Here is an 11,854-nt window from a genome sequence, read left to right on the forward strand (position 1 = left end):
AGAGAGAGAGAGAGAGAGAGAGAGAGAGAGAGCGAGAGAGAGAGATGATATCGCTTAGAGTAATTTCGTAAAGCATTACATTAATACAATTCAGTATATGCACATGCAGCATCGATCTTCTCTCTCATGAAGAATATTCGCCCTCATCAATATCTCCACCGCGTGAATTCCTTCCGCTGCTGCACTTCCCTCTCCATCGCTAATGAGTCGCTCACGTATTTATCTACATCCCTAACTAAATAAATCATTAGGATACGGTATGACGGTGACGTTGGCGGCGGTGACGGTGGCGGTGACGGCGGTGACGGTATGGCCGTGACGGTGGCGGTGGTGACGGTGGCGGCAGTGACAGTATGGCCGTGACGGTGGCGGCTGTGACAATGCATGCCCCGGACGCTTGCTGGAAAACGCACACTCGCAGCGTCTGGTAGTACAAGTCTACAAGAGCCAATCAAGCGAATTGTGCACAATTATATCCCTTAATAGGATCCTGTACTATGGGTGAAATGATCATCTCAGGAGAGCAGTGGCGGGGAGGGGGGAGTCTTAAATTGACTACGTCACGAATTTTCTATGGTAAAATTTGTAAAATTTTTGTTGACATCTTTTTACATTAAAAGTAAGAACTAACGGGACTAAACGTATCGTCAAATTCTTACCTGATAAGATTGTTTCTCAACTAGTTAAAAATTCAAAAAACCTGGACTATTTGATATTATGTTCCTGCATGACATTAATTGTTTGCTATTGGCTATGTATGAGTCACGAGTGTATGTTCACATCGAACAATATAGTAAAGTAGGAAGTATAATGCTGCAATTTAACCATAAAAAGTGAACAGAATTACTTATATTTTGTGAAAAAGTGGAAATATTTTTTTAATTTGTACTATTTACGGTTACCTAATCACTTCAAGGGGAATGCAGAGAAAGGACACGAGTGAGTGAGAAAGAGGCTCAAGTGACGAAGATCATAGAATGAGTGGTGAACGCAGCGAGAAGTGCGTGCGAGCAAGAAGAGAGGGAGGCTGTGTAGCGGTTTTTTTTTTAGCCACTACGTAGACTTCCGAGAAAACTACCGACGAAATTAGCCAGTCAGTAATGAGATATGGTGGGCAAACACGCATGCACGCATTCCTAGGCTAGGGTCGGAGTGGGCGCAGCCAAGCACTCGCGGTTGCATGGCTCTGTATGCCTACCGCTCATAGGGTCTATGTCCCCCAGGGTACTGCCGGAACGTACCCTGGGTACGGTCCGGTATACCGGAACGTACCCTGGTAACTATCTGATATGGTTAGGGTTAGGGTTAGGGTTAGTGTTAGGGTTAGGGTTAGGGAGTAGGCGTAGGCGACTCCCTATAGACTCGTTAGTGGAGTAGACGAGGTACGGTCCGGCATATTAGATAGTTACCAGGGTACGTTCCGGTATACCGGACCGTACCCAGGGTACGTTCCGGCAGTACCCTGGGGGGCATAGACCCTATGAGCATTACGACCAGCATGCCGCTGTTTATACATCTGCGAGCCAAAGCCCCCATAATGTACGTGTTTTGCTCGTGTGCTAACTTCGCACACGCTCGGTGTGTATATGCGCATGCCGAGCTACGTACGCGGAAGCAGGAGGTGACACATCTCATGCTCATAATATATTCTGTGATAAATTGTTATATATAATCTATGAATAAAAAAATAAAAAATAATAAAAAATAAATAAATATCTATAAATATAATATATAATATCTTGTGATCATATATATGTTATTATGTCTTCACGACTCACGGCCTCGCTCATCGCACGTATCCAGAGAGTCCAGTGTTTCCCCTGAGTCTGTGAGGTGGTCAAGTTGTTCGGTGTTTGCCGCGTTTCGAGAGTCCCTTGCCCAGCTAGCGCGGTTTCAGCGCGAAATTTTTTGGTGAAAAAAATTGGTGCAATTTTGGTGCATTCTAAGCTATTCTGAAACGCGATTTTCCTCACATCGACCGCGTGTATTTCTGTGTAGCGGGTCTGAGATTTGAGCGAGGTGACCCGCCTCGCTCATGTCATGTGCAGGGAAACACGTACTGGAATCGATATTAGGTTTGACACACGCATTCAATGCTGTGTGGGGACTAAGGTTGGGTGATAGTATGATGAATATGTCAGAGCAACGGAACCTCAATCAGGCAATACATACATAACAAGACGACATCTTCAGCGTGCATTCTATCACATTTACAGTTTATATTCTCACATTTACAGTAAGATGTTTCTCACATTTACAGTTTGTTTTTCTACATTTTACAGTTTATACTCATTCACTTATCCATTTACAGCTTATTTCTTCACATTTACAGCTTATTTTCTCACACTTACAGTTTATTTCCACACGAAGCAGTCTTATAGTCATAATAACGCAGAATTCTTAATAATGCTCTGAATAATTATTACATACATGTGTTTCCTGACTCCTAGTACTATTCTATCTATCAATCTTATGTCATTCTAACCGACTGGCGAATTTAGTTTCGCTGTGTCTCTGCATGGAGTCATGCTGCATATAGAAAGCTTATATGCGATGATAACCCTGGGGCCCGTTGTTCAGAAAAAAATTAGTCCTTAACATTTAGTCTTAACACTAGTCTTAACACTCAACATTTTTTTTTTCTTCGTAGACCCGTTCGACAGCCAGGACATAAATACCAGGATCCTATAAACTATTGATAGACTGCTTGATAATACGCCTAGGTCTATGCTCTTGCCACTGCTCTGCGATGACTGAAATCAGCCGCACCTTGTCCTTCGTCTATATTGCTAGCATAATATTTTGCAACCTCGGCTCAATTAGCCACCTACGCGTGGTATGCTGCGAATGGCCTTCGTCAGTTAAAATTTTCAGCCACGTCCACATTTGACACGTCCCACACAGGCCACGGTCAAAGCCAAGATTTTCTGTTTTATCAACGCGTTTTCATTTTTTCTCGCCTGGTTCCTGATATTTACGCGGTTACTACCGCCGTAAAGAATAAGCTTTAGAAAACAACCAGATCGGATTAAAAAAACGCTTCTATATGGTAGGTGTCACTGGCATTTGTTTCCAGAAAGAGTATTCGGCAAATGAATGGTGTGGATGTTTGCTATAAGCTCTTTGCATATATTTCAGATCAATTCTCTGCTGGATTGTGATTATATGTGTAGAAAAAAAAGGATTAGGTATGAAGGCTATGAAGCATTTCAGGTGACATTTGACTTAATGTTTATTGAGCTACGTTTAAGGTGTTATAGGTAGACTAAGGTTAGTGTGGGGAATTGTCCTTGGTTTCTTGGCTTGTCACATACGATTCGCAGTATGCTCCCATAACACTTAACAGTAATATTAACTTCCCATTTTACGTAAAACATGACAATTTTTGCTAATATAAGCAGACAACATCACGAACGACACCACAACCAGTGGTATCAACAACGGGCACCCTACTAGTATATGTGTGTATATATATATATGTATATTATATCAAGAGCTATTATAATAATATTAATAATAATAATAATAATATAATAATAGGTATTATTAGCTTTTGATTATATATATGTATATATATATATACACATACATGTATTATATATACTCACTTCTCTTTCTCATCGTTATATCGCACTAACCCCATCCTCTCTGGCCGACACCCCACTCTTTCTCGTTCACGCTCTCAATTCGCCCACACACTCAACAGAGTGATATATTCCGTAGCTGCTAGTTTGTTCTAGAGTGCTGCTGTCAACTTATTACTCCAAGGTTTGATATAGTGATTTATCAGTGTGCCAGATGTAGACACGGTGGGTGTGAACTTTGCCCACGCCCCAAGGTTGCACCAGCCACATAAAATCCACATAACAGCTGTCATGACTAATGCTTAATACTAATAGCGACGGCTGCTGAATACGAATCAAGTGTACATAATAGAGATCTCTGTTATGTACTCTTTATTATATGAATACCAGCCAAGTCTCCGGAAATGGGGAAAAATCGCGGCACTACAATTCCGTGCAGTAGTGTATTATTTACAGGTTTCTTATGAGGGAAAATCAGACAAAAGGAGGTAATGGCCAGTTTGGGAAAAAAACGCAATAATTTAACAAAATTAATGATAATTTACATTCTTTGAGCTCCCCCTGACTACAGGAGCATTTTCAAAACGGCGATGTTAAATTTGACAACGGCGGTGCGCTACTGTGCCTCGTATGTATAAGAAACCTGATCTATGTGCGTAGTCTTGGCAACAACATTTACGAACATAGCTAGTGTTCACTTGCATAGCAGACACATGTCAAGTAGAGCCAGACCTGCTCCAGGCCGTAACGTCTTCTCAATCATCATCATCAGGCCGCAATTTCGTTATTATCATCACCATCGTCGTCGTTCAGCTGTCACCGCCATCATCATCATCATCATCATCATCGGTCGCGTCGTCATCTCATCATCGGTCATCATCACGTCAACCATCGTCATCGTTATCATCATCATGGTCGTTATTGTCATCGTTGTTGTCGGCTATCATCGCTCTGCTGCTGAGCACTGTTTGTTCGTCATTGTCATCGTTCTTGTATCATCATTTGCATCATAGTCAATTTCATCGTAATTAATGTTTATGGTTGGTGCTGTTTCCATCCGCATCATTCCAGCAGAACTTTGCTATATGTTAATAATATAAAATAATTAATTAAATATTTATGTATTATTTGTAAATAATGAGCACATGCCTGCCCACATCACCCTGTCTGACAAACCATCAACCATCTCCCCAATACTTTCCCCTGTCCCAGGCTGTTGTATCTCTGCAAGTCTTGAAATGAGGAGCTGTGACCTGAAGGCCCCCCCTCGTGCACTAGGGTCCCTGTTATACAGAGATTGCGCCCAACTCAGGATTTGACGCCATGTTGTTTCTAAATGGATTCACACAGCTGCCGCTTAAGCAGCAGCGCTGTATGGATACGCTGTACAAATATCCGTAGTAATTAATTAGACTAATCGTGCTTCAATAAACTACAAAATCTAAAAAAACTAAACCGAAATTTACAGAGATTATAGCTAAGACATGTGTCTATGTGTATCTAGATTTCTAGAAATGTAACTCAAATTGTTCGCCGCCATATGATAATTTAATTGTACACTTTCTTACGGCCATAGCCTTGCGTATCTATTTGGAAACAACATAGTCGTCCAGCGACGCGATAGTTTTCCGACTCCGTCATGGCGCAACTCACCACTCTGTATAAGGGACCCTACGGTGCACTAGAGCAATATATAGCTCACAGCAATCGACCTGCGAGCATATAATTCTAGCGTGGCGGCGCCGCGTTTTTACTGCGCCAAACGACTCGCGAGTCGATGCTCACACATCAACCACGTTTGATACTTTTACGGCAGCTCGGCGATTGCTCGCGACCATTCGCAGCCGTAACCATCAACACCATTGTTCTTTTCTTTTTCTTACCATAAGTTGATCAGTCGGGTCGCAGTGGTTCATGGGACGGTGATTATTATGTTGGAATCGAGAGAGAGTGAGGTCACTCTAAGTGCGAGTAGCAAGTTCTGATTGCTCTAGTGTGGCCGGACACGACTCACAAGCCTACGTGCGAAATTAAGGCGAGTCGCGAAGTCAAATACTCCCTGATTTACTGTCGGACTCCCTGATTTGACATATGCAGGAGTCCATGTGACTCCCTGAAAATTCTGCTATACTAACTAGTTCATTCCAGAGCACGGCCTCGCGGAATTGCCGTATTTCTTCAGCAAATATTTGATTTTGAACATCAGACTACTGACTCCCTCATTTTGCTGGGCGGACTCCCCTCTTTATGAGGGCAGGGAGTCCGTTGGACTCCCTGGTTCAAAAGTCAATTTCTACCCCTGTGAGCTATATTGCTCTAGTGTGCGGTGGCCTTTACACTTCGCTTGCTCTCTTACAGGTGCCGGATCGGCCAGGCTGGAACCTGCTAGGCGAAAGTTCGCCAAATGAAGCATGGATGCGCACAAACTCGATGTCAGGCGACAGACTTCAAGACGATCTCTTTATTGATGAGGAAGTGGTAAGCGTGTGTGAGGTTACGCGTGCATTGATCGGCGATCGAGACCTGTGGCCCGTTCACTTACGTTTTGTGGAAGAGTTTTGGGCAGGTAGAAGATAGAGAGGTGATGTTGGCATGTTGTAGGAGGGCAGGGTGGATATAGGCGGTGAAGAGAGAGAGGAGAGAGGGGGCGAGAGAGGGTAAGAGAGAGAGAGAGCCGCGAGAGAGAGAGAGAGCAAAGAGAGGGCGAGAGGGGGACGAGAGGAACGAGAGAGAGAGAGAGGAGAGAGAGAGAGAGAGAGAGAGAGAGAGAGATGAGAGCAGAGTAGAAGAGAGAGAGAAGCGAGAGGCGAGAGCGAGAGCGAGGCGAGAGCGCGAGAGCGAGATTGCGACGGGAGAGAGAGAGAGAGAGAGTAGAGGGGGAGGGCAAGAGAGGGTGAGAGAGGAGAAAGAGAGAGCCAGAAGATCAAAGAGTGAGAGATGAGAGAGGGGAGCAAGAGAGAGAGAGGGAGGGAGAGAGGAGAGAGAGAGAGAGAGAGGAGAGAGAGAGAGAGAGAGAGAGAGGGAGGGCAGAGAGGTGAGAGAGAGAAAGAGAGACAGGCAGCAGAGTGAGAGGAGAGCTTCGTCTGACGCGTTATCGCTCGATGTAATTGTAAACCACAGCGGCGCGATAATCGTTCCTTTTACCCTCAATTAGAGGTACATAGACCTGGCATTATTAGTGGACTAGGAGGCGGGTGTGTCTGCGAGAGGGAACAGCACAGGTATGGTCCAGCGCTGTGTTGATGTTAGTCGTTTGTGAGCGGGGTGTGCGTGAGCTGGAAGAGCACAAGGTACGGATGATGACAGTATGGATATAGTATGTGAATGGGTGTAATTGTAAGAGGGAAGAGCACAGGTACGTGATGATGCTTTTGATATAGTATGTGAATGGGTGTAAGCGTAAGATGAAAGAGTCAGCCTTTATAATAGTATGTGAATGGGTGTAAGCGTAAGATGGAAGAGCAGCCTTTTATGATAGTATGTGAATGGGTGTAAGTGTAAGATGGAAGAGCACAGATACGGGGTGATCGGACTTACACCAGTAGAGCTATGCGCTTCGTAGCTTGAGCTGTGGCGGGCGCGGGTAATAAAGCTGTCGCGATACGAGTGTCGAATCGTTTACAGCCGAAACAATTGGCTGTGTAACCTTAAGTTACAAACACTTCACTTGAAACTTTTTGTAAAGTTTTTTTACGTTGGGGGAGACATTTAGATGCCGCGTAAGTAAGTTGTAAATAGTGAGTAAAAATTTATTTAAGCGGCGGTAAAACATGTTAGGTACAGACGCAATAAAATGGTGCGGACCGATCTTCCACATGGCCGTCTCACAGCTCAATAGAACAGTTAAATATTTTAAAATAAATACACACGAAGAGTTGAAGTACTCGCGCATGTGTGGGTGGATGGGGGTGAGACTGGTGTATTTGGGGGACGGTGTGGGTGGGTATGGGTGAGACTGGTGTCTCTGGAGGACGGTGTGGGTGGGTAGGGGTGAGACTGGTGTCTCTGGGGGACGGTGTGGGTGGATGGGCGGTGAGGCTGGTGCTCTGGGGGACGGTGTGGGGATGATGGGGGTGAGACTGGTGTCTCTGGGGGACGGTGTGGGTGGATGGGGGTGAGACTGGTGTCTCTGGGGACGTGTGGTGATGGGGGTGAGACTGGTGTCTCTGGGGGACGGTGTGGTGGATGGGGTGAGAGACTGGCAGCTCTGGTGGCGGTGTGGGTGGTGTGGTGAAAACTGGTGTCTCTGGCACGGTGTGGGTGGGTAGGGATGAGAGCGTGTCTCTGGGGAAGGTGTGGGAGGATGGGGTGAGACTGGTGTCTTCTCTGGGGGACGGTGTGGGTGGTGATGGTGGGTAAACCTGGTGGTCTCTGGGGACCGGTGTGGGTGGGTAGGGATGAGACTGGTGTCTCTGGGGGACGGTGTGGGTGGGTAGGGTGAGACTGGTTGTCCTCTGGGGACGGTGTGGGAGGATGGTGGTGAACATGGTGTCTGCGAGGGAGACGGTGTGGGTGGATGGGGGTGAGACTGGTGTCTCTGGGGGACGGTGTGGGTGGATGGGGGTGAGACTGGTGTCTCTGGGGGACGGTGTGGGTGGAGATGGGGTGAGACTGGTATCTCTGGGGGACGTGTGGGTGGATGGTGGTGAGACTGGTATCTCTGTGGGAGGGTGTGGGAGGATGGGGGTGAGACTGGTGTCTCTGGGGGACGGTGTGGGAGTATGTTCACGTGTTAGCACGTGTACACCCACACGCGCACGCACACACACGCACACACACACATATAGATATATCGTATAGACCCCCCGTACGTACGCACATTATAGGCATGAATCGCATACGTTAATGTAAGCGAGTACGAGTCTGAAATTATGAGTGCCACGATCAATGAATGCGCGTAGACCGTAGAGGGATTCCACTGGTATTCGTACTGGTTTTTTTTTGCCGCGCTGTCGTTTCCTCACACTTCTTGTCTGTCTTTGCTACCAGAGATGTCAGATCATGAGGGGCATTTTGTTTCGCGGTACAGATGCTCTTGCTAGCCGTGTGGCTTCATCGCCGAGGAAAATGTAGCACATTGGAAAGATGCTGTAGTATGGTAACGGCCTCGTACCGTGCCGTGCCGTGCCGTACCGTGCCATGCCTGCCTGTGACGTCGTTATTTTACAGCCATACACACAGTCTGAATTATACACAGCGACTTATCGCGGTCGGTAATTGCACTGAGAATCGGCAGGGTTGGATGCAGATGGAACCTGTTTTAGTTTGTTGGGAGTCAAACGTCTGCTGTCCGCCACCAAAGCCGGCAGCCGTTATTTTTTACAGCGACAATTCAGTACAACAGCTTTTCTATATACATATACCATCTACATTAAGGTTACTCTCCACCTTTTACACGGTTATTGCTCTAATGAAGATTTATTGACGTATGAATCGAATCAATCACACGTTTTTTTTATAGAGGAGAATTGTTTAACTGAGACCCGGCGGGGGGGGAGTTAAGATTCCAGCATCCCCACCGGTTCTCATGGTGACTGCGAGTAGTGACACACACGGTGGTGTAATAATCAGCTGGCGCCATGATGCGCTGCCGGCAGCTGTGAAACGACGGCTTCGCGGCCGGCTAATTCACTGCATACACAAACTGACGCAATCCTTCGAACACCTATTCATGTATAAATATACGATGCGATACAAGTACGGACGTGAAGTCATAAATCTGACTCTGTGACAGGGTAAGAGGGCAGTTGGAAAGTTAGAGTCTAGTAAACTCGTTTAGTGTTTCGCAAATTCTTGAAGCCAGGAAGCGAAACGCGTGGGCGGCATCGACGCTACTTACGTTGGAAACACGATAACGGTTTGTTGCGCTCTCATCGCGCGATTCCGCGCACACATATGTTAGTGATCTGCGAATTATACGAGTAAAGGGTGGATTACATGTATATTTCATCTATCGTGTCATTATATATATATATATACGTGTGCGCTTTGCGAGATGGCTTCAACTCCACGAGCTTTTCCCACGTAAAAGTCAGATCACGTCCTGAGTGTGCGTACGACTCGTCAACTCTGTCCTCGCGTAGAATAATCCGCAAGGGGGCGTTGTTGCGCCGTGTACATTGTACACCCTGGCTGTGCAGCAACGTGGTACAGTACAGCGGTTGTCGGCGGCACGGTGGTGGGCCTGCTCTGTGCTGTGCTCCTCGTCATGTTCATCATCTACCGCATGCGCAAGAAGGACGAGGGAAGCTACGCGCTCGACGAGCCGAAACGATCGCCGCACATGAACCAGTACAACAAGAACCCGCCGAAGGAGTTCTACGCCTGAGTGGCGCCACCTAGTGAGCGGCGCGTGCAGCCGCGACGGACATTGTGTGTGCGACGGGAAGGCATTGCCAGGAGAGTGGGTGGAAGGAGGAGCTGGTGGTGGAGGAAGGCGAGGAGGTGATGGTGGTGGAGGATGTTGCAGTGATGGTGGAGGCATCGGTGACGAATAACTCTTTGAAAATCGACATTTCTCCACACCAGGCTGCGGCAAGGTGGATCCAGGTGTAGAACGCCTGCAGATTTGTCCTCCACACCTACAAATAGCTAGTGAGACGAACGAACGAACACTAGAGTGAGCGACGCCATCAGCAACACGATCTTACGTTTTGTTTCGTCGCCGGGGACGGCTCAGCGTCTGTAGATTTTCTTTGCTTCCATAGTGGCCACCTTCTACTGGCAGGACTTCCGATTGCATTATCGCTCCACGCACGGGAACGTGTTGTGTTTGCGATACCGCAGCTATCTGCAATGCTTTAACGCGGTGGTAGCGTGCATGGATGGCTGACCATTTCTCCTCTGCTCATGCCGTTGGCCGATGTTTCGCTACACACGTCGTCGTGGTAGATGTGCTCGGAAGAGGAATCGTCGGATACATATTTCTCACATTTACAGTTTATTTCTCACATTTACAGTTTATTTCTCACATTTACAGTTTATTAGCTCTTGATAATAAGCAGAATTCTTAATAATGTCTGATAATTATACATGTGTTCCTGACTCCTGTAGCTATTCTATCTATCATCTATGTCATTCTAGCGACAGTTTCGCTGTTCTCTGCATGGAGCATGGCTGATATGGAAACTTATATGGATGATAACCAGGGCCCGTTGTCAGAAAGAAAATTAGTCTTAACATTAGTCTTGACACTAACATTTTCTCGTAGACCGTCGACAGCGCTTTGTTTCGTATTATTATGAGGAAATCTGCTACGATTTTTCATTCTCATAATACCAAGAGTCTATCAATATTGATAGACTCCTGATAATACCTAGGTCTAGCTCTTAATTGCAACTGCTCTGCGATAACTGAAATAGCCCCCTTTTCCTTCATCTATATATGTAGCATAATATTTGCACGTCGGCTCACTTGCAGCACCTACGCGGTATCTGCGAATTTGCCTTCGTCAGTTAAAATTTTCAGCCACGTCACATTTCACACGTCCACACAGGCCACGTCAAACTTCAAAGCCAAGATTTTTCATGTTTTTATCAACCGTTTTCATATTTTTCTCGACTGTTCTGATATTTACCGGTACTACCGGTAAAGATAGCTTTAGAAAACACCCAGAATGTGATTAAAAAAAACGTTCTATTTGGTAGGTGTCACTGGCATTTGTTTCAAAAGAGTATTGCAATAATGGGTGGATGTTTGTATAACTCTTGCATATATTTCAGTCAATCTCTCTGGATTGTGATTATGTGTAGAAAAAAAAGGATTAGGTATGAAGGCTATGAAGCATTTCAGGTGACATTTGACTTAATGTTTATTGAGCTACGTTTAAGGTGTTATAGGTAGACTAAGGTTAGTGTGGGGAATTGTCCTTGGTTTCTTGGCTTGTCACATACGATTCGCAGTATGCTCCCATAACACTTAACAGTAATATTAACTTCCCATTTTACGTAAAACATGACAATTTTTGCTAATATAAGCTGACAACAAGCATCACGATCGACACCACAACCAGTGGTATCAACAACGGGCACCCTGCGAGTATATGTGTGTATATATATATATATATCAAGAGCTAATAATACCTAGAGTGTACAACGGAAAAACGGGAAAATAGTGCAATTTCACGACTACATTATTCTACTTTGCCTGCGAGTCTATAGAATAATTTCATGGTATTGCATTAAGCAGAATTGCTTGCTCTCTACAACAAGACCAACCGCTTGTCAATACGATACTCCTAGGCTGAGATATCGGCTCCTAAACCTCCCCTC

The 11,854-nt window shown here is 45.7% G+C and overlaps 1 protein-coding gene across 1 annotated transcript; it reads left to right on the forward strand.

Annotated features, from left to right (window-relative positions):
* The first annotated feature begins 259 nt into the window (after positions 1 to 259).
* LOC106807302 (syndecan-like) lies at positions 260 to 9,912 on the forward strand. Its single transcript, XM_014809609.1, has 4 exons — positions 260 to 307; positions 5,943 to 6,062; positions 8,574 to 8,628; positions 9,725 to 9,912. Exons 1-4 carry the CDS (start codon positions 260 to 262, stop codon positions 9,910 to 9,912), a joined length of 411 nt encoding a protein of 136 aa, XP_014665095.1.
* Positions 9,913 to 11,854: the final 1,942 nt, after the last annotated feature.

The sequence above is a fragment of the Priapulus caudatus genome, unplaced genomic scaffold, assembly GCF_000485595.1.
Source record: "Priapulus caudatus unplaced genomic scaffold, Priapulus_caudatus-5.0.1 Scaffold207, whole genome shotgun sequence".
Classification (NCBI taxonomy): domain Eukaryota; kingdom Metazoa; phylum Priapulida; class Priapulimorpha; order Priapulimorphida; family Priapulidae; genus Priapulus; species Priapulus caudatus.

Bases quoted from the DNA above. Each gene is read 5' to 3' on its own strand.
- LOC106807302 (XM_014809609.1), top strand. From the start codon at position 260: ATGACGGTGACGTTGGCGGCGGTGACGGTGGCGGTGACGGCGGTGACG. The intron at 308-5,942 runs GTATGGCCGTGA...GCTCTCTTACAG, and splicing joins TGGCGGTGACGGCGGTGACG to GTGCCGGATCGGCCAGGCTG. The intron at 8,629-9,724 runs GTGTGGCTTCAT...CTGGCTGTGCAG, and splicing joins TACAGATGCTCTTGCTAGCC to CAACGTGGTACAGTACAGCG.